The 23,840-nt window shown below is 38.7% G+C and overlaps 1 protein-coding gene across 3 annotated transcripts in view; it reads right to left on the bottom strand.

The window, feature by feature from the left end:
* MTPAP (mitochondrial poly(A) polymerase) overlaps window positions 1-23,840 on the bottom strand; it is a 55,557-nt gene that overhangs the window by 13,743 nt on the left and 17,974 nt on the right. For all 3 annotated transcript variants that reach the window (XM_064284970.1, XM_003410698.4, XM_064284971.1), the window contains exons 4-6: window positions 18,450-18,674; window positions 13,510-13,721; window positions 10,971-11,197 (exon numbers count right to left, since the gene is read on the bottom strand). In XM_064284970.1, the coding sequence (XP_064141040.1) occupies window positions 10,971-11,197; window positions 13,510-13,721; window positions 18,450-18,674 (664 nt within the window). The remainder of the gene's footprint in view (window positions 1-10,970; window positions 11,198-13,509; window positions 13,722-18,449; window positions 18,675-23,840) is intronic.

Below are 23,840 nucleotides of genomic sequence, written 5' to 3'. Positions count from 1 at the left end.
CACAGTCCAGCCCACAACCAGTGTCTGGCATTTAACAGGTACATAATCAATAACTTTCTGAATGATCATGAATGCCAATTATCATCACAGAGAAGTCAGAATGAGGAAAAACAAGATTCCTTCAAGCTTCTGACTGCCTCTTTTTGTTGCTTTTGTTATTTTTTATTAAGACTTGGGTTACTAATAATTTCTCAAAAATGACTCCATTTCTAACACTAATTTCAACAGCAAAGTTCACGTGCTGTACTACACAGCTTACAGCGCACTAAAGAACTTACACACATTCCACTCAGCTGTTTTTACAGGACTTGGGCATACATTTTACTACTTCAAATGATTAACATTTGACATTTTTTGTGACATTGCTAGTCACACCTATCGATTGCCTTTTAGTTGCTGTCCTTTTTTTAGGACTGTATTTCCAATCAAAGTATCACTATCATAGACAAGCTGGACAATGCAAAAGGGAGACAGAAGAGCTGATGCATCTGAACTGTGGTGTTGGAGAAGAATATCAAACATAGCGTGGACTGCTGGAAGAACAAACAAATCAGTTTTAGAAGAAATACAACTAGAATGCTATTTAGAAGTGAGGATGGTGAGACTTCAGCTCCCTTACTTTAGACATGTCATCAGGAAGGACCAAGCACTAGAAAAGGACATCATGAGTGGTAAAGTGGAGGGTCAGGAAAACAAGCGAAACCCTCAGTGAGACAGACTGATACAAAGCCAAAGCAGTGGACTCAGATATAGAACAATCAGGAAGAAGGCACAAGTCTGGGCAACATTTTGTTCTGTTATCCATGAGGTCACTATGAGTCAGAGCTGACTTGACAGAACCTAAATCATAAAAAAATGAGATCCACATCTAAATACTTCTAGAAATGTACAGTGTGAAAACAATCTCTATGGTTGTTGCTGTTAATTTAAAAATTAAGGGTTTTTAACAGAAAATATTAAAACTTTAAAAACTTATCCCTTGATTTAACATAGGGCCATTTTTGTTTTTTCAAAACCTTTTTTTTTTTTAAAGCATTCAAACCTAACAAACAGCCCAGTTATCAGGTCTTTCCTTCTCTTCACTGTTTTTCTATTGTTTTAACTGTCAGACAACTTCCACCTGGTCCAATACCACAGCCACTAAGCACATATGGCTATTTAAACCTAAAATTAAAAATTCAGTTCCTTAGTCGCACTAGCCATATTTCAAGTTCCTAACAGCAATGTGTGGCTAACTGCTACCATACTGTACAGCACAGATTTAGAACATTTCCATCACTACAGAAAGTTCCACCTTAGAAAAACGATTCTAAACCTATTCAGACATAGGGACACCCTGTCAGTTTGCTTAATCCCGTGGCACTGACCTTCTTTTTAAAAAATGGTGTAGGATATGCTGGCAAAAATTCAGAAATAAATACAAACTCCCTCAGTTGTCAGAAAAAATAGCCATGTAAATACCTTTATCAACTCAGAAACCTGATGACTGAATCTTCAGTAAGCGCATGTGAACTTAAAAACTATGTAAACAATTAGGGTTATATGTTTACTAGTAAAATTTGGTTTCCTTGCTTCCTTTAGTACAGCAGATACTCTCTTTCTGCATGATGTACATGACAAATGTAATTCACTGGGTAACATTCCCACAGGCATACTCTGGCTGAAGCCTTCCCACAATTTTCAGGGAACTCGTGTACGATAATAATTCATACTTTTGCAGAGATCCATACTGGCAATACTTGGTATCAACAGATTACTAGGGGCCATAGTGTGAATAATAGGGGTGGTATACTCACTTAGGCTAATCTTTCTGGTCAGAAGACCAAAAATCAGTTGCGTCTGCCACATGCACCTTTCATAAAGACCCTGAAGTCGACAGATACACGAATAAGGGACATAACAACATGGCAAGTTCATATAAAAGCTTAGTGTTTTTTTTCATTTTTTAAAAAAATCTGGGTGGCACAAATGGTTAAGTGCTCAACTACAGCCGAAAGGTTGGTGGTTCGAACCCACCTAGAGGCACCATGGATGACAGGCCTGGTGATCTGCTTCTGAAAGATCACAGCCTTGAAAACCCTATGGAACAGTTCTACTCTAGACACATGAGGTTGCCGTGAGTCAGAATCAACTTGACAGCAACTAACAACATTTTGTTTTCTTATAAGAGTTTACTGGAATTAAACTGAAATAGTTAAAAATTACATAATTATATTCAGCTTCTATTATAATTATTACCAGGTCTGAGCCTTCTAGCATGCCATGGGTCAACAGTAATTAAATGGGAAAAGGCAACAGATGGTTTTGCCCTACTAATTCATGCAGGCAAGCTAAATGTTTAATACCTGGGGGGAGGGGGGCCACTAGGCATGAAGCTTAGCCAAAATGCTATTTGGCTTCTTTCTAACCCACTCAGTCAGTCATTTTCAAAAACACAAATCTAGGCAACTTCCTCTCGTATACCTGGATGTAAGCACGTGAAGAATCTAAGTGAGTTCCGCATGCTTGTATCCAAGTGCTATATGGCATTAGCTTATCCCACTCAGCTGTGCAATTCATACCTACAGACTATTCTTCACACATGTCCATCCATAATACCAACCACTCACTGTTCATCACTGGGACTAATCAGACCGATGAAGCCCTACCTGTTTCTACCACTGTACCCTATGCTCCAAGAGCACTCTGCCTGTTTGGGAGGTTCACTGGTTAAGAGCACAGGCTATGGAATAAAGGCGGTTACTAAACACAGCACCTATTTTCACCTCTTCCCAAGCACCACTGAAATGACAGTATACCCACTCCTCACTCATCGACACGGTTAGGTTCCAAAGACCAGGTTGCTATGTGAAAATTAGCGTTATGCAAAAATGGAGGACTTTCTTTTTCCGTTTTCAGACCAACCACTTGTTCAATTTTTTTTATTTAGAAACTATGATCACAGAAATAATAACAGCTATGATTTACTGGTGTGCTCATCACTGTGATGGGCCCAGTTAGGGATTACTTCTTCTGTGGAGGAGGAGGCTTGGAGGAGACAAAGCTGAATAAAACCGGGCAGTGTGACTGGAGGGCCCACGGCTTAACCACTGCACCTTCTCCCTGTGCTGGGTCAGAGCGTTCCTCGCAGAGCCGCCTCCAGGGCTCCACTCACACCTCTGCAAGCCCTGCCTTCACAGGCCTGGTGAGTCACTGAGGCTCAGGGCTTCATGCAAGGGCGCTGGGAACCTGGCTATGTACCTGGCTCCACTGAGGTGGAGGCTTCAGGTCCAGGTCGGCTCACTTTGGGATGTCATTAAACTTGCTGCATTTCTTCCAAACACCCTCTCCGATGCCCTTCTCCCTTCCCACCTCACAGCAATTTAGAGCTGCAGGGCCTCAGGCTGCATAGGAGCTGGGAACCCAGAACAGGCGCCCTTGCCTCGGTGCTGCCTGGCATCTGCCGGGAGGCCGTGGCCACAGAGGAGGCCGGTCCGCATGGCAGCTGGATGGGGCATGGGAGCAGGAGGGAACAGAGGGCACATGGCAGTGCAGCCCAGCTTGCCAGAGGCCCTCCTCGAGAGCAGGGGATACTCCACAGCAGTTACCGTTGTGCCCACCGCCTCCTTAATGTGTAAAATAGCTGCAGATTTTTTTACTACTGTAAATGCAAAATGTCAGGTAATGAGATAGTAAGTGAGTAGTCGGTGCAAAATGATATAAAACCGTAAAGACAGGGAGAACAGAAGTGACAAGGGCAACCAAATTTTTTTAAGTTGAACAATAGATGGATGAGTGGCAATGACTTAAAAAAACCCGATGCTGTAGAGTCTATTCCAACTCACAGAGACCCTATAGGACAGAGTAGGACTGCCCCATAGAGTTTCCAAGGAGCACCTGGTGGATTCAAACTGCCGACCTTTGTTAGCAGCAGTGAGACTTCTGCAATGACTTAGGAGGCCTGAAAAAAAAACTGAATCCTAAGCCAGAAGTAAAAAAAAGTCAAGAACAAACCAGATAAATACTGCAGAGCTCCCAAAGGCTCAGGAATTGCAAGCACCAGCTATGACTGGAAGCCTGATAGTTAGAAAAGCACTTAGACACTCTCAACCTCTTCCTCCCTAACAGAAAACTAGTTTATTCTTTGAAGAGGGTTTGAAAAAAAAAAAAAAGGATCTCTAGTCTGGGTGGGAAATTGTACTGGTTTTCCATAGTAATAGTACCACAGCAATAGTAAGTGAATGAAAGCACGCTGTTGTTAACTGTCAAGTCGGTCCCCGCCTCATGACGACCCCATGCAAAACAGAACTGGACCGTTGTGACCCATAAGGTTTACACTAGCTGATTTTTTTGGAACTAGACTGCCAGGCCTTTCTTCCTAGTCTCCCTTAGCTAGAAGCTTCACTGAAACTTGTTCAGCATCATAACAACATGAAAGCCTCCACTGACAGATGGGTGGTGGCTGCACATGAGATGCAATTGCAAGAAATCAAACTCGAGTCTCTCCCGCATGAAAGGTGAGTATTCTACCGCTGAATAAAACACAGTGAATGCCAAAGCTTCAGAATGCTGGTAGCCAGGCCATTCACCCCAGGAAAAAAAAAAAAAGATTGAAAAGTCTTTCTAAGGAATCTAGATAGCCCAAGAGGAACTATCTAGATAGTGACACCTAAGGTCCCAAAAGAAAGAATTCAGCCAAATTACCTTACAACAGCACTCCCAAGTAACAAGCCCTACCCAAGCTCAGAGATTCCAATTAGCATTTTAGCTTCTAACTCAAACATGAGCAGAAAGTCAAAGACTGTCAGACATTTGAAGAAAGCCTCTAACATGAGATTAAACAAAATAAAATGAAAAAAAAAAAACTATTTAGAAGACACAGGATATAAAACTTTTTAAAAATTCTTAAGTGACACAAGAAAGGTAAGAGTTTATGGCAACCATCACATAACAACAGAATGCAAAAAAAAAAAAAAGGAGACATTTCAAAAGCAAAATGAGCTCTTAGAAATTGAAATATGAAAGTGGAAATGAAAAGCTCAAAGGTTAGAAGATAAAACTGAGAACACCTCCCAAAAATACCAAAAGAATAGATAAGGAAATTAGACGACCAGTCCAAGAGTTCCAATATCTGAGTAACAGCAGTTCTTAGAGGAACAGAGAAAACAGAGAGGAGTATCAAATAAGAGTTAAGGAAAATTTCTTATAACTGAAAGATGTAAGTCTCCAGATTGAAAGGACCCACCAAGTAAAGAGCAAAATGAATGAAAAAAGACCAAGGAACATCTTTAAAATTTCAGAACACAAGAGATGAAGGCTTCCCAGCCAGAGGAAAATCGTTCCTGACCTAGATTTCTACACCCTGCCATATTTTTATGTGGGAGGGTTGAAAAGAAGACACTTCCAGACATGAAAGTCTCAAATATTTACCTTCTACTAATTCATTGCAAGAAACTCTTAGAGGACGTGTTCCACTAAAATGAGGGGGGAGCCACGAAAAAAGGCATGTGACACAGAAGATCCAACATAGCTCTAAACTGGAAAATCTAAAAACACTGCTAAGATGACGGTGAGGGGAGACCCCAGGATGAAAGCCACAGACCAGAGGGCAACCAGGCCAGGTGACAACCCATCAGAAAGCTCCAAGGGAGATGTCTCCAAGAAGACAAAATCTATAGGTTATCTGATGCTCTGAACGCTTTGAGAAGAGATTTAGACAGCTGGTATTTTGAGTTTTGGTTCATGTTAAGTACATAAAAAAAAAAAAAAAAAAAGAAGCAAATAAATAAAATTAAAACCTATTAACTGAAAAAGAATATAAAATGTTGGGCAAGAGGGGAAATAAATTTTAGTTTACCTCATGGGTCAGATGTGAATAGCATTAACGAAGCCAGAATCGTGTAAGAGGTTCACACTAAAATCACGGCGTGGCTACACTGAAGGTATGAGGGAAGAGTGCGTAGAATTATTTTACTTTTTATGTGCAAATGCAATTTTGAAACAATGAAATTCAAACAAACAAACCAACCTCACAATTCTGCTGGTCAAAGACATCATTATACCACTACGAGAGTGAACAGGTAAGCACAGTGTGCATATATCTGAGACAAAAGAATCATATCCAGAATATGTGAAGAATTTCTACAAATGAGCAAGAAAGACAGCCCAACAGAAAAACAGGCAAAAGACTTACACACACTTCATAAAAGACACTCAAATGGCTAAGAAACATGTGAAATGGTGCTTGGCTCCATTAGTCATTGCAGAAAAGAAAATTAAGAGCGCACTGATGCCACTACACACGCACTTGGCATAACTAAAATATAAAGACAATATCAGGTGTTGACAAAGACAAGGAGCAATTAGAACTAGTATATAATGCCAGTGAGAGTTTACATTTTGGAAAACTGTTTGGCAATATCTACTAAAAGCTGAACATACCTAAATCCGAACACTCAGAAATTCTATTTCCAGTATATACTTGACGGAAATGAGTACCTGTATTCACCAAAAGATATGTGTATGAATGTTCATAGAGCAACTATCTGTAACAGCCCAAACGAGAAATTACTCAAACACCCATCAAAAATAGAGTTTAGAAAATTTTTAGTATATTCATATAAGGGAATTCTGCACAGCAATGAGAATCAGTGGTGTACAAACACATGAACAATATGGATGAATTTCTCCAACATACTGTTGAAAGGGAAAACTTCCGACACGAAAGAATATATACTATACGATCTCTAAATAGAAGAGCTTCACACAGGTAAAATTATCTATGCTGTTAGAAGTGGTTACCCTGGGGGCTGGAGGAAGTGCCTAGAAAGGAACACAGGTGGAACTTCTGGGGTGCTGTTATTCAATCTATTTGGTGGTGACGTGGGTCTGTTCAGTTTGTGAAAATTCTATGTATGTGTATGTATACCCTACACAGGCATACGTACACTTCTGTGTGTGTTACACTTCGGTTTAAAAAAAAAAGGTAAGCACAAGCTCTTAAAGTGTTTGCGTTTGAATCCTGGCTCTGGAGTCTTCTAACTATGTGGCCTTGGGAAATTTAGACAGCCTCTCAAAAAACACGAGGTTTCTCATCTATAAAATGGAAAGAGTAATACTACCTCATGAGGTTTACTGGGAAAATTGAATGAGACGAAGCATATAAATTTCTTAGCAGAGTGCCTGGCACAGAGTTAGCACTTAATAAATTGATGCTGTTGTTCTTCTTTTTGGTAAAAAGATACACCATTTCTACATGTGCAATTCAGTGACAATAACTACACACTTCAAGTTATGCAACCATCCTCACTCACGCCCTCCTTTTCCAAATTGTCCACCAGCAATAACGAATGCTCTTGTGAATTTGAACCCACACAGAAAATTCTCTGAAAGAGCACAGTGCTCAGGGCAGACATAGTTCACTAATTAAGCTAAGCTACTGTTTGGTACAAAGAAGACTTCTGGGGGTAGTTTTGGTTGAAGGTTTAAGGATTAGCTCAGGACAATAGTTTCCAGTATTCATTCAGCCTCCATGGCTCCAGAAAGTCTACATTCCATGAGAAGTTGAGATTCTGTTCTGTACTTTTTCCCCTTTTGATCATGATTCTTCTACAGAATCTTTAATCGAGACATTCAATACTGTTGTTGTTGTTATTATTAACTCTTTACCCTCCAGATGCCACACAAAAGAAATTCTAACCACTTTGGCAGGAATTCTCAGGAGAGTCACATAGTCACAGATTAAACATAATACAAAAGCTCTTTTCCATGCTGGGGTGTCTGCATTAGTATTGCCACTGAAGTTACCCAGTCTTTTCTTCCTCAAACCCCTAATTAGTCACAGGGAAGAAGTACACAGATCCTAAATAAAGAAAAACTCAAATCAAACAACTGTTCATAAGAGGAAAATGATATATATAAGAACTAAGCACAGAAGAAAATATAACAAATGTAGCAACACCAGAAACGATGGAAAACACAATAAAAGGCATAAGAGAAAGAGTAGTAGCGATTATAAGAAAACACGATAGAGAAATTCAAAAGAAACCTATATATACACACACACACACACACACACACACACACACTGGCATCATGGTCCACCTTGTTTAGCACAAACAGCCCTCAACTTTAAAACATTTATCCCATCATCTGAAATCTATTTCCTGAACTTCAACTGTGAACCCAATACTATGGCAAGAACAAAAGATACAGAGATGACTGAAAGACAGTCTGCTCTAAAAACACCTCGTCAAGTTAAAGGTGCAGGCAGATAAAAGAACTACAATAATCTAACTGTTGTTATAATACAGGTGTGTACCAGGTGCTTGGAAGCCAACAGAGCATCTGCCTCCTAAGAGATGGAAAGGAGGACAACCGAGAAAGACCTACAAATGAGGAGGCCTGTGGCCTGGGTTTGTCTTCTTTCTTCCCTGGCTTAATCTTGTAGAGGTTCAACATGTAAAAACGGGAGGTAGGGTGAAGGCTGTCATGGGTTGAATTATGTCCCCCCAAAATATGTGTCAACTTGGTTAGGCCAGGATTCTCAGTATTGTGTAGTTGTCCTCCATTTTGTGATTTTCCTATGTTATAAATCATAATCTCTGCCTGTGGTTAAAGAGGATTAGGGTGGGATTGTAAGACCCTTAGTAAGGTCGCATCCCTGACCCAGTGTAAAGAGAGCTTCCCTGGGGTGTGGCCTGCACCACCTTTTATCTTACAAGAGAGAAAAGGAAAGGGAAGCAAGCAGAGAGTTGGGGACCTCAGACCGCCAAGAAAGCAGTGCCAGAAGCAGAGCGTGTCCTTTGGACCTGAGGTTCCTACACTGAGATGCTCCCAGACCAAGGAAAGACTGATAACAAGGACCTTCCTCCATGGCTGACAGAGAGAGAAAGGCTTCCCCTGGAGCTGACGCCCTGAATTTGGGTTTCTAGTCTACTAAAACCAAAAAACCAAACCTGTTGCCATCGAGTCAATTCTGACTCATAGCGACCCTGTAAGACAGAGTAGAACTGCCCCATAAAGTTTCCAAGGAACGCACGGTGGATTGGAAATGCTGACCTTTTGGTTAGCAACTACAGTACTTAACCAGTACACCACTAGCCTACTAGATTGTGAGAAAATAAATTTCTCTTTGTTAAAGCCACCCACTTGTGGTAGTTCTGTTATAGCAGCACTAGGTGACTAAGACAAAGTCCATTTCAGGGAAAGGCACAGATAGGTGAAAAGGCATGAAACAGCTGAGGAACACCAAGGAGATTAAAAGTGCTGAAGCTCCTGATTTGCACTCGGGAATGAACGTAACGGAAGAGGATGAAAAGGCAGATCACAAGAGCCCCACACACAATGCTAACAAGTTTAGGCTTTTTCTTAATCTCGGTCCCAAGCAGTGGTTTATAAGGCCCTAGACATTCTGGAAGGTGTTCCAGGGATTCATGTTTCCTACCACTAACAAACAAACAAGCAAATTTTTTTTATTTTAAAAAAGAATTGAGTCTTTATCTCTATATCAAATGAAAGGCACACATCATCACTGAGTACCCAAGATGGTTTTGTTTCATAGTTTAAAACAGTTCTGACTCTTAGCCATACACTGTTTGATATATGTCAGTATTGGACCACCACTGGTTAAGATCAGGAAGTATAACATGGATTTTGAAAAAGTTATATAAGAAAAAATTATTTTAATAAGCTCTCCTCAGAATGATCTGCACCACGCGCTTAACACGGAGATGCTCAACCGCTGCTGCGGTGGCGTGTGCTTAACGTACTCAGATTCCTTCACAGCAAACTCAAGGTATCTCTGGGACTTCCGAAGCCAAAGACAGAACAGTAGCAATAATTGTAGCAGATCCTGCTTTGCTTTTATTGGCAATTCACGCTTACGATGTGCTCTGTCCTAACAAGTGCTTGCAAAAAACAGCCTGAAACTTTCTCTTATTATGTTTAAAAATGAACACAAAAATTAAAAAAAAAAAATCAAATTGGTGTTTTTAAGTTGAAAAATTAAAGAATTCCAAAACTAGTTTTGTCTTTTGATGCCATAAAACATAACTAAATTTAAATTCATTTCAAAATAGATTTGGGACAAAAATTAAACATGTCATTTTTGATTTGATCACAAATCATTCTTTTTTTCTTAAATAGTGGAAACAAAAAATTACATACTAGGAAGTACTGAAGGATTTTAAGCTAGATAATACTATCAAACATGAATTTTTGAAAATCACCATTAACAAAAAATATGGTTTATATAACAGCAGTATTCTATTCGGAATAAAAACGCTTTTAAGGTGATTTTAAACAGGGAGGATTCAGGAACGTACTTCAAAAGAATTATTTGGTGCAATATATAGGATGGCTTGAAGATGGAATATATGTACACTTGGCGTGTATCCCTTAATTATCTTCTTTTTATCATTTAGAACTGAAACAGTTTAGTATCTTCTCAAGCAGACTACCAGATTTTTAACTTATTTATAAATTAAATTAGTAGGCTAACTGGAAAATAATTCACCTAAGCTTGCTTAAACTTTTAAGTAAAAAGCACATTTAGGGTCTTTAAAGCATCCTGGAGCGGTCTGCAGCATCTCTAATACAAGCCTGGAAACAGGCTCAGATTTATAAAGTCATCTCTGAAAACGTGGTCCGATCAAAAGCTGCACCCAGGAAATTGTTGTTTTCAAGGTCATTCAAGACTTGGTCAACTAAGGGTGAGGTTCCAGCTGTCTCATGAACTTTGTAAATGACTCTGCAATCGACACAACACCGAACTCTCAAAAATTCTAAAGGCCGGTTTGACAAATCATCTGCTCTCATGACCTCCTGTGGTTACTACAAAAACACTTAAATTTTAGATCCACAAGGCTTTAAAAATACAAAGACAAAGTATACAACTAAAAAATAAAGGCATAACTTGGTAACACATGATAATTACTCCCATTTGAAGCATCAGGAAGAGAAAACAGAGAGACGACTGAATCTGGCCTTACCTGCTAGGGTTTTTAGGTAATCTAGAGTTGGAAGGACAGGGGGTGATCTTCTCTGGAGAAAAAAGATGACCATCATTGTAAGAGAGAAGTTTGTAATCCAAGCACCAGGGATGCTACTTGTTAATGAACGTGCTCGAGCCCAGCATCGTATACTGAACACCAAGGCTCTTACTCGTGAGTCCAGGGCACCATAGATATACAGGAGTTCAGAACTTTTCAAGGCAATCCTTCAAGAAAACAAAAGAATTTTCAACCCCCAAAATTCTCATGCAAGACTAGAATAAAACGTACGCCTGGGCGCATATCTAATTCTCTTACTATACCTGAATGTATTCAAAACACCCTGAACAGATAATCAAAAGCATAATGTATTTACTACGTGAACAGTTAAATACCAAATACATTCAATACCATTAACACATAGTTTTAAATGTTGATAATTACAATGTAATTCTAAAATTTAGAATTTTTAAACCAAAGTTTCTAGACACGATCTCAATAACAAGTGAAATGAACTACATAAAGGTTCTTTAAGAATTATCAGTAAAGATTTAACTGCATTTCTAAATGAGACTCTTTACATCTTAGTTTTACGCCTCAGTTACCTAGTCCTTTTGTGGACAAGTTAGCCTAAAAACAAAGGGAAACATTCTACTCATTTTATCAAGAAAAAATAAGATGTGTTAAAATACTGACATTTGTAAAAAATACAAAATTATCTAAGGTTAATATTTCTAAAAATGAAAACCCAGGTAAGATCAAGTGTCTATTAAGACATCAAACTTCAGAGCCTATTTTCAATGTTTCCTAGTCATGTTTTAATGCAAATTCAAAGAATTACTTTCTTATTGTTACTGAAAATATACATAGCAAAACATACACCAATTCAACAACTTCTACATGTACAATTCAACATTCGAGTTGTGCCACCATTCTCACTCTCCTTTTCTGAACTGTTCCTCCCCCAATGACATAAAACTCACTGTCCTCTAAGTTTCCTATCTAACCTTTCCAGTTGCTGTTGTCAATTTGATCCCATATAGATTGTTCTTTAAAAAAACACAATGCTCAAGGCAGACATTCTTTACTAATTACGCTAAACTTCTGTTTGGTTTAAAAAAGACCTCCGGGGATATTTTTGGTTTAAGGTTTAAAGGATACCTCAAGGCAATAGTTTTGGGGACTCATCCAGTCTCAATGGCTCCAAAAGTCTGGATTCCATGAGAAAACCCAACGAATTATTCATCAGACATATTTTAAAATCAAGTTCCTACTGATCAAAACATGCGTTGTAATTTCTTAAAGAACCAACAGAGGGCACAAAATCCTTTAAAAAGAGCAAATTCAAACCATCTCTAAAGTAACCCCAGGACATTTACTTACGGGGTTTAAAGAGAATAGGAGAAATGGTAAAGGAGGAATTCACAATGATTAAGTATTGCACAAATATAAATAAACCTAAGTTAAGCTGAAAAATAAATAGATGTGTCTGATATAAAGAAACAGAGTAACAGTATCAAAACCTGAAGAAAGCAAAAATTCAAAATCTTGTCCCAAGACAAAGAATATAAAACTATTACAAACATAAACATCATTTTGCCATACTTTACATACTATAAGCAAAATGTAATGATAGAAAGTGCAGTTTAAATTTTTATATTGAAATCTGGCAAGAAATCACTAAGACTTTACGCTAAGGTTTAAAAAAAAAAAAAATCACTCCCATCAAGTTGATTCCAACTCATAGTGACCCTACAGGACAGAGCAGAACTGCCCCATAGAGTTTCCAAGGAGCGCCTGGTGGATTTGTGCTGCTGACCTTTTGGTTGGCAGACAAAGCTCTTAATCACTATGCCACCAGGGTTTCCATTGTACTTTATTTTCTAAGTATAGGCAGCCCTGTCGAATCTGTATGTAAACTGGAGCAGTTAGGTATGGTTCCTACCTGTCTAACATCAGTTAGTCAAAAGTTTGTCTTAGTATATAGTGTACCTTCCCATGCTTAAAAAAACATTAAAGAAATACTTCCAGATACACTAAAACATCTTTAACATAATGTAATAACGTTTTGATGCGCGTCGCAAAGCAGCACCTGTTATTACGAAGCACCGTGTGTACCTAAAATTTTTAATACGTTAGGCTTTCCTGGAGGGGTTGGTTCCCAATTACGGGTTGTATGTAAATTGGAGGGTTATACGTAAATAGATACTTCCACCCTGCTATCAGGATACATCAGTGAAAACAATGAAATACAATTCTCCTGAGATGTCAGTTAGGTATGTTAACATTTTAACACAATATTCTAACATTTTGTTTAGGACCAGCAAAAAATTCATTATGTATAAGAATATAAGAGAAAGTATTCCCTACTTTTCAATCCAAGTGTTCAAGTGTTCAAATTAAACAAAATACAACAAAGAAACAATAAAAAGAATTACTAAAGCATATCTAAGAGTCCAAAGCCACCATTTCTGTACAAGACGACCTGCTAATATCTTATAATATTCACATCTAAGATGATAAGCTTAGGAGAGCATACCTATTGTTAGTAGACAGATCGCACTGAAATCCGGAGGCCTGGTGTGAGAACCTCACAAGCGGACATCGAGCATTTAAAATTTTTTGTACACCCACACAGCCAGGGCCGAAGTGGTCAAGGCACTCTCCTAACACAGACAGGATCTTCTGCGTCGCAATTCTTTCTGAAGGAACATTTTTCACTTGAAACTCCATCAGAAAATTTCCTGAGGTCTGAATAATAAAAACATTTATAAATAGAAGCTTTTGTAAAAAGGAAGTTATTAAATTTTTCTAAAAGAATGCTCTAAATGATGTCTGAGGAAAATAAAACCCCCCCAAATAAAAATTCTTCGTGCAATCAAAGCCGAAAGCAGATGTAAAAGGTCTGCAGTTGTGCCTTCTGTTTCTCCAGAGTACAGAGTATTAACCTGAAAAACCACTGGCTTTTTATAGTTAACTTACATACCACAGTATATTGTATATCATAAAGCAATATTATATACAGAACCACTTACTCTATAAATGCAGTGAACACACATTTGCCCTTTTCTAATGAGCCGTTAAATTTTAACAGAGGTGATAAACCCACAGGTGCAAGAACAGCAGATGAACAGATGAAAAAAAGACAGTATAAGTAGACTTCATTACATGTAAGAATTTAATATTTAATAAAATGAAGCCTGCAATTTACTGGGAAAAATGACTAATGAATGAGTCAAGTGGCCATTATAAATAAATAAATAAATAAATAAAAACTAGATCCCTAACTTAGAGGCAAGGATGTCGAGACTGCGTCTTACATACTTTGGACATGTTGTCAGGAGGGATCAGTCCCTGGAGAAGGACATCATGCTTGGCAGAGTACAGGGTCAGCGGAAAAGAGGAAGACCCTCAATAAGGTGGACTGACACAGCGGCTGCAACAATGAGCTCAAGCATAACAACGATTGTAAGGATGGTGCAGGACCAGGCAGTGTTTCGTTCTGTTGTGCACAGGGTCGCTATGAGTCAGAACCGACTCGATGGCACCTAACAACAACAACAGATCCCTAACTTAGCCCTAAAACCAAAATAAATTCAACATGGATCAACGACTTTAATGTAAAAAGTTTTATCTGAAAAATGCTAGAAGACAATGGGTGAGTATTTTTATAATCTCAGAGTAACGAAGGATTCCTTAAGCATGACACAAGATTCCAGGAGCCACGAAAGAAATATGATTGCATAAAAATTAAAACTATCTTAGGGCAAAGCACACATGCACAAGGAGACAAAAGGCAAAGTGAGACAATAATACACATCACACAAAGGACTAATTCCCCTAATTTACAAAGGGTTCTTACAACTGAATAAAGAGGACAAAACACCCAATATTAAAAAGAGGCAAAAAAAAAAAAAAAAAAAGACTTGAATAAGACATTTACATAAGAAATAAAAATGGCTAAGGAGTATAGTAAAAGATGCTCATGTTTTCTGGAAACTAAAACAGCAGTGAGGTTTATTGTGTATTAGACTGGCAAAGACCAAAAGGCTGAAAGCCCCAGCACTGGTCGGTATGGGAAACATGTATTCCCATACACTGTTGGTAGAAGTGTAAACTGGTACCTGCCTTTGGAGAACTTGCCAATATCTATTGAAACTTTTCATGTATGGTACTTTGACTACTAAAATTGTAGAAAACTGTCCCAAAGAAATACTTGCATAAATGAGCCAGTTCACAAAGAATTTCACTCACTGCAGCATGATGTATGTGATAGACACCTTTTGGAAGAATTTTTTTTACCCAGCAGGATTTTGTTTAGATGTGAATGGGGTCGTCATGAGTAGGGGGCTGACTTGACTCCCTGGTAGCTAACAACTACCACCTATCTTAATAAGGCTCCTCACCCTCAACCACAGGGAGCCCTGGTGGTGCAATGATTACATTAAGTGCTTGGATTCTAACCCAAACGTCAGCAGTTCGAACCCACCAGCAGCTCCATAGGAGAAAAGACCTGGCGGCCTACTCCCATGAAAGATTTCAGCCTAGGAAACCCTATAAAGCAGTTCTACTCTGTCATAGAGGATTGTTATGAGTCAGAGTTGACTCAACAACATACAACAACAACCACACTTTCATTCAGAACGGTTTCCTATTAAAAGGATTAAGGCCTCGACAGCCACGTTTATACCTGGAAATCCACCCCCTTACGTCCAGCAGAGCGGACCTGGCATGGACAGCGGATCTAAAGCACTGTAGCAGTGAACCATCCTTTCATCCTGAAATCTATACTAGAAATTCAAACTGAGATTCAGCGGCAAACAGTGTTTGCATGTGGTTGGCCTATATACCTAAGAAGCTTTGGGGCAGGCGTATTCTAGACTACTGGGATGAAAAAGTGAAGAAAATCAATGGGGGCGAAAAGGAATGATGGCAGAGAAAAGAGATTAATGAAGCAGATGCATGGAGAGAGACCGAAAGAACACTTTCTGGGTTCTTGACAGTTTTCCGGTTCGTAATTTTAGCCCATTCCTAAGACTCATCTGCACTCCTGCTCCTGGGTTCTGTGACGTGTCCTTTAAAAACATTAAGATTTTAAAAATCTGGATAGCCCCTTTATTGTAACACATCTTTGTAACTTTTGTTTCCCTAGTTCATTCTGCTATAAAATACAAATGCACACAAATTATATGAGAAATAGGAATCCAAATGAGAGTAATCAACAAAGTACGGAGCTCCTTAACAGAAGAGTAAAGAAAGAGAAGTACCCTCTAAGTCCAACCCAAACAAAAGGAGTCCTGGTGGCATAAGGACTCCAACGTCAAGCCTTGGAAACCCTGTGGGGCACTTCTTCTCTGTTCTGTAGGGTCACTACGAGTTGGAATTGACTTGATGGCAACGGGCTTGGTTTGGTTTTGAAAGAAAGAAACAGATTTGGGGTCAAATAATCTTAGATGGCAAAAGAAAGTACATTTGGAGAGTAGTATCTGACTAAACGGTGGCAGAATAATGTTAGACTCATGCTCAGAAGCCACAAAGTGTCAGAAACAAACAAAAGAAAGAAGACAACAAGATTTAAAAAATAAATAATATAAATGAGACAAGAATAAAATTATTCAGGTGATAGAAGTGAAAATGACACAAGAGTAGACCTGATCTGAATAATGGAATTAGAACAAGGAAACTGGAGAAACTGAACTATGAGCAGGAATGTTACAGTCATTATGCTGTTCACAAAATATTCCCCATCTGCCTTCCTGGCACTTGGTACAATAGCACCGTCTTGCCCTGCTGAGGCTAGACAGTCATATGTCTTGCTTTGGCCAATGAGATGTGAGCAGAAGCTTAAAGGGCCAGGGCTCATTTCTCCATTATGCCTTTCCACTGCTCAAGTGATAGAAGGACATGTGGAAACGAAGCCTTCCTCAGCCTGGGGGCTTGAAAGACACAGCCTTTATAGCATCTCTGCCGACCTGTTTTGCCTCAGTGAAAGATAAAAACAGTAGATGAATTAAGTCACTGATATTTGGGGGCTATCTGTTACCAAAGCACGTTGTTGCTGTGTGCCATCCAGTCAATTCTGACTCACAGCAACCCTACAGGATAGGTCGCTGTTATCTTTAAGGGAGCAGGTCTCTTGGTCTTTTTCCCCCAAGAGCCACTCGGGGGCTCAAACCACTGACCTTTTGGTTAGTAGATGAGAGCTTAACCATTGTGCCACAAAAACATACCTAGCCTAATCTGACTGACATAAGAAGAGATCAAGAACTACCTGGGGGTACTTAAATAAATGGACTCTGCAAAGAAATAAAACACTGCAATTTTGGAAGATCCAGATAATGAAAAACATACCAATTATGACCAAAGGTAAGATATCCTCAAAAATTTCTCTCCTCTATCAAATAAATAAAAATTAGAAAGCTTCAGAGACATCTAATTCAATATACATTTCTTATTAATATTTATTATTCTATAACACTACCTACTTTCAGATAAATTTTTTAAATATTATTGCATATTCTTCCTAACCACTCTGGTATTATGCCAACATCTAGTTAGGAAAAAGCAGAAGTTAGGAACCTTTCCCCCAGCAATAATTTAGATAACAGAAAATAGTATTTGGAACTTAGCCACCTATTTTTACTTCTGTTACTTAAACCCTACCACCTTATTAGATAAAGGAAAATTTAAGGAAAGGCCAAAGACACAGCAAATATTTTAGGTTAGAAATTTGTACTAAAATCGTCTTGTAATAAGTTATATATTTTACATTTAAGCATTTTTCATGCATTTAATAACATTTAAGAAAGTCAAATGTACTGTTTTAATTGTAAATAACTCACTTATTCATTAGCAATGATCTGTTTAGTGCCTGTAGTACATAAGGTATTATACTAAGTGCAATAAGACATACAAAAATCTAACACATTCTTTCTAACTGCCCTCAGCTCAGGCTGAAGAATAAAACAAGTACCCAAAGAATTATAAAATGAGGTACAGTGGCCATCTCAGTAATAGACAAAATAGAATTTAAATCAAAAGCAATTACAGAGATAAAGAGGGACATCATTTAATGATAAATGTGACAACTCAGTAAGAAGATACAATAATCATATACCTATATGCAGGCAACATAGTCTTTAAATAAAACAAAAATTAAAAAAAATTTAAGCGAAATTAACAAAACCAAAAACCATGAGATTTTAAAATATTTCAGTAACTAGCACACATAAAAAAAAAAAATTAAGATGCAGATCTGAATAACACAATAAGCAATCTTGAACTAATGTGAAAATTTTTGAACCCTTAGAAGAAATATCCATTTTACTACATATATATATATAGATATATATTCTTCACTCACAAAGTTCACTAAATTTAGAAACCAGGGCTTATCATTTTATTAAGTCCAAAGATTTCCCTTACTTTTCTAATTTCTTAACTTGAAATGATTACAGTGGTCTAAGGAAGTATAATTACCTTTTGAGCATGGAGTCTTCCAGTTTCATCTAAATCCAAAAACATGTCCAAATCACACCCTAGTTTCCCAAAACTATTTACTGACGAGCCAAAGGGTCTGACTGTACAGTATGGAAAATACGCAGCTGCTATGTCTTCAATAAGAGAACAAGTAAGATGTCGGAGTTTAGCGTTCTCCTCTGTTATCTGGAATGCCTTCAAGAGTGTGTTCAGCTGATCATCTATCTAGCTGGCCAAAACAAAAACAAACAAAAAATATAGAAAATGTACAAGTCACATAAAATAATTGTCATTTTACTTCTAGAGATTTAGTGCCACTGTTTTGGAGACTTTTCTCTGATTCTGTGAAAGGACTAAACTAGCTAAATTTTTGACAAGTCTGAGCAAGAAAGTCAAGACAAATGCAAACAGTACTAGGACAGAGAGAGGAGATACAGCCCATAATAGGTATGTTAAAATGTACAGAAGAATACAAAGTAGAATCCTATGTCAATATGTTGACAAGAGAAAGAAAACCTGAATAGCTCAAAGGCCAAAAACTTTGGAAGAATACAGTTACCGCTGAAAAATATAAATGGGTTGGGTGGGGAAGGGTTACTTACAGTTTTCATGCAACATATTCTGAATTGTTTGAATGTTTTAATAAGAATTTTTATAATATATAAAATAACAACGTGTGTGTGTGTGTATAAATACACAAGGTTCTTTGGTGGTACAAATGATTTGCACTTAACTACTAAAGGTTGGTTGTTTGAACCCACCCAGCAGTGCTGTGGAAGGAAGGCCTGGCAATCTGCTTCTGTAACGATTACATCCAATAAAACCCTGTGGAGCAGTTCTACTTTGTAAAACATGGGGTCGCCATGAGTCAAAACAGACAGCAACAGGTTTCTGGTTTTATATATATACACACACACATATATACACATTCAAGAGCAAGTTCCAGAGTCTCTTCTGACATCCACTTTGGTCTTTTCTTTCTTTCCTGTCTTTTTCACGACCTCTTGCTTTCTTCATGTATGATGCCCTTGATGTTAGTTCACAACTAACCTGGTCTTCAATCATTACCGTTTGACACGTCAAATCTATTCTTGAGATGGTCTCTAAACTCAGGTGGGATATACTCAAGGTTGTACTTTTGCTCTTGTCGACTTGTTTCTAATTTTCTTCAATTTCAACTTGAACTTGCATATCAGCAATTGATGGTCTGTTCTGCGTTTGGCCCTTGGCCTTGTTCTAATACTGAGTTTTTCCATTGTCTCTTCCCACAGATGTAGTCGATTTGATTCCTGTGTATTCCATGTAGAGAGGTCCACATATATAGTCACCGTTCATGTTGCCGAAAAAATATTTGCCATGAAGAAGTCTTTGGTTTTGCAAAATCCTATCATGCGATCTCTGGGATTGTTTCTACCACCAAGGCCAAATTTTCCAGCTACTGATCTTTCTTCATTTGTTGCCAACTTTCGCATTCCAATCTCCAGTAATTATCAACACATCCTGATTGCATGTTTGATCAATTTCAGACTGCAGAAGTTGGTAAAAATCTTCAATTACTTCATCTTTGGCCTTAGAGGTTGGCACACGAATTTGAATAACATTCATATTAACTGGTCTTCCTTGCAGGCGTATGGATATTATTCTATCACTGACAGTGCTGTACTTCAGGACATATCTTAAAATGTTCTTTTTGGTGACGAATGCAATGCCATTCCTCTTCAAGTTTTTGTTCCCGCATAGCAGAAATGATTACGTAAAAGAATTGATCAATTAAGGTTGGCTTAAGAAGACAAAGTAAAGAATTACGATGCCCTGTGCAAAGACATACAGATAGAAAACCAAATGGGAAGAACACGCTCAGCATTTCTCAAGCTAAAAGAACTTAAGAAAAAATTCACGCCTTGAGTTGCAATACTGAAGGATTCCACAGGGAAAATATTAAAGTGATGCAAAAAAGCACCAAAACAAGATAGAAGGAATAGAGTCACCATACCAAAAAGAACTGGTCAACGTTGAACCACTTCAAGAGGTAACATATGATCAGGACCTGATGGTACTGGAGGAAGGTCAAGGGGCACTGAACGCACTGGCAAAAAACAAGGCTCTGGGAATTGATGGAATACCAATAAAGATGTTTCAATAAATGGATGCAGCACTGGAAGTGCTCACTCAACTATGCCAAGAAATCTGGAAGACAACTACCTGGCCAATTGACTAGAAGAGATCGATATTTATACCTAACCCCAAGAAAGGTGATCCCACCAAACGTGGAAATTATGGAACAATATCATTAATATTACATACAAGTAAAATTTTGCTGAAGATCATTCAAAGGCAGCTGCAGCAGTATATCAAGAGGAGACTGTCAGAAATTAAAGCTGGATTCAGAAGAGGACACGGAACCAGGGATATCACTGCTAATGCCAGATGGATCCTGGCTAAAAGCAGAGAATACCAGAAAGATGCTTACCTGTCTTTTGTTGACTGTGCAAAGGCATTCGAACGTGTGGATCATAATAAATTATGGATAACACTGTGAAGAACAGGAATTCCAGAACACTTAATTGTGCCCATGAGGAACCTGTACATAGATCAACAAGCAGTTGTTTGAACAGAACAAGGGGATACTGAGTGGCTTAAAGTCAGGAAAGGTGTACATCAGGGTTGTATCCTTTCACCACACCTATTCAGTCTGTCGGTTTGTTGTACCGTGGGGGCTTGCGTGTTGCTGTGATGCTGGAAGCTATGCCACCGGTATTCAGATACCAGCGGGGTCACCCATGGAGGACAGGTTTCAGCTGAGCTTCCAAACTAAGACAGACTAGGAAGACGGACCAGGCAGTCTACTTCTGAAAAGCATTAGCCAGTGTAAACCTTATGAATAGCAGCAGAACACTGTCTGATACAGTGCTGGAAGATGAGCCCCCAGGTTGGAAGCCACTCAAAAGATGACTGGGGAAGAGCTGCTTCCTCAAAGTAGAGTCGACCTTAATGACGTGGATGGAGTAAAGCTTTCAGGACCTTCATTTGCTGATGTGGGATGATTCAAAATGAGAAGAAACAGCTGCAAACATCCATTAATAACAGGAACGTGGAAAGTATGAAGTATGAACCTAGGAAAACTGGTAATCGTCAAAAATCAAACGGACTGCATAAACATCGATATCCTAGGCATTAGTGAGCTGAAATGGACTGGTATTGGCCATTTTGGATCGGACAATCACATAGCCTGCTATGCTGGGAATGACAACTTGAAGAGGAATGGTGTTGCATTCATTGTCAAAAAGAATGTTTCAAGATCTATCCTGAAGTACAACGCTGTCAGTGATAGGATAATATCCATAGGCCTACAAGGAAGACCAGTTAATACAACTATTATTCAAATTTACACACCAACCACTAGGGCCAAAGATGAAGAAATAGAAAATTTTTATCAGCTGCTGCAGTCTGAAATTCATCAAACACGCAATCAAGATGTGCTGATAATTACTGGCGATTGGAATGCGAAAGTTGGAAACAAAGAAGAAGGATCAGTAGTTGGAAAATACGGCCTTGGTGATAGAAACAATGCTGGAAATCGAATGATAGAATTTTGCAAGACCAACGACTTCTTCATCGCAAATACCTTCTTTCACAAACATAAACGGCGACTATACACATGGGACGTCAGATGGAACACACAGAAATCAAACCGACTACATCTGTGGAAAGAGACGATGGAAAAGCTCAGTGTCATCAGTCAGGACAAGGCCAGGGGCCAACTGTGGAACAGACCATCAATTGCTCATATTCAAGTTCAAGCTGAAACTGAAGAAAATCAGAGCAAGTCCACAAGAGCCAAAATATGACCTTGAGTATATTCCACCTGAATTTAGAGACCATCTGAAGAACAGATCTGACACACTGAACACTAGTGACCAAAGACCAGACAAGTTGTAAAATGATATCAAGGACATCATCCATGAAGAAAGTAAGAGGTCACTGAAAAGACAGGAAAGAAAGAAAAGACCAAGATGGATGTCAGAGAAGACTCTGAAACTTGCTCTCGAACGTCAAGCAGATAAAGCAAAAGGGAGAATTGATGAAGTAAAAAAACTGAACAGAAGATTTCAAAGGGCGGCTCCAGAAGACAAAGTAAAGTATTATAATAACATGTGAAAAGAGCTAGAGATGGAAAACCAAAAGGGAAGAACATACTCGGCGTTTCTCAAGCTGAAAGAACTGAAGAAAAAATTCAAGCCTCGAGTTGCAATAGTGAAGGATTCCATGGGGAGTATCTTAAAACAACGCAGGAGGCATCAAAAGAAGATGGGAGGAATACACAGAGTCATTATACCAAAAAGAATTAGTTAATGTTCAACTATTTCAAGGGTGGCATATGATCAGGAACCAATGGTGCCGAAGGAAGAAGTCCAAGCTGCTCTGAAGGCATCGGCAAAAAACAAGGTTCCAGGAATTGATGGAATATCAATTGAGATGTTTCAACAAAGAGATGCAGCACTGGAGGTGCTCACTTGTCTATGCCAGGAAATATCGAAGACAGCTTCCTGGCCAACTGACTGGAAGAGATCCATACTTATGCCTATTCCCAAGAAAGGTGATCCAACGGAATGTGGAAATTATAGAACAATATCATTAATATCACACGCAAGCAAAATTTTGCTGAAGATCATTCAAAAACGGCTGTAGCGGTATACTGACAGAGAACTGCCAGAAATTCAGTCCAGTTTCAGAAGAGGACGTGGAACCAGAGATATCATTGCTGATGTCAGATGGATCCTGGCTGAAAGCAGAGAATACCAGAAGGATGTTTACCTGTGTTTTATTGACTATGCAAAGGCATTCGACTGTGTGGATCATAACAAATTATGGATAGCATTGGGAAGAATGGGAATTCCAGAACACTTAACTGTGCTCATGAGGAACCTTTACATAGATCGAGAGGCAGTGGTTCGGACAGAACAAGGGGATACTGATCGGTTTAAAGTCAGGAGAGGTTTGCGTTAGGGTTGTATTCTTTCACCATGCCTATTTAATCTGTATGCTGAACAAATAATCTGAGAAGCTGGACTATATGAAGAAGAAAACGGAGCATCAGGATTGGTGGAAGACTCATTAACAACCTGCGTTACGCAGATGGCACAACCTTGCTCGCTGAAAGTGAAGAGGACTTGAAGCACTTGCTAATGAAGATCAAAGACCACAGCCTTCAGTATGGATTGCACTTCAACATGAAGAAAACAAAAATCCTCACAACTGGACCAATGAGCAACATCATGATAAATGGAGAAAAGATTGACGTCAAGGATTTCATTTTATTTGGGTCCACAATCAACAGCCACAGAAGCAGCAGTCAAGAAATCAAAAGACGCACTGCACTGGGTAAACCTA

Source organism: Loxodonta africana, chromosome 4 (genome assembly GCF_030014295.1).
Source record: "Loxodonta africana isolate mLoxAfr1 chromosome 4, mLoxAfr1.hap2, whole genome shotgun sequence".
NCBI lineage: Eukaryota > Metazoa > Chordata > Mammalia > Proboscidea > Elephantidae > Loxodonta > Loxodonta africana.
The sequence above is the reverse complement of the archived record's forward strand: the minus strand, read 5'-3'. Positions and strand labels throughout refer to the sequence as shown.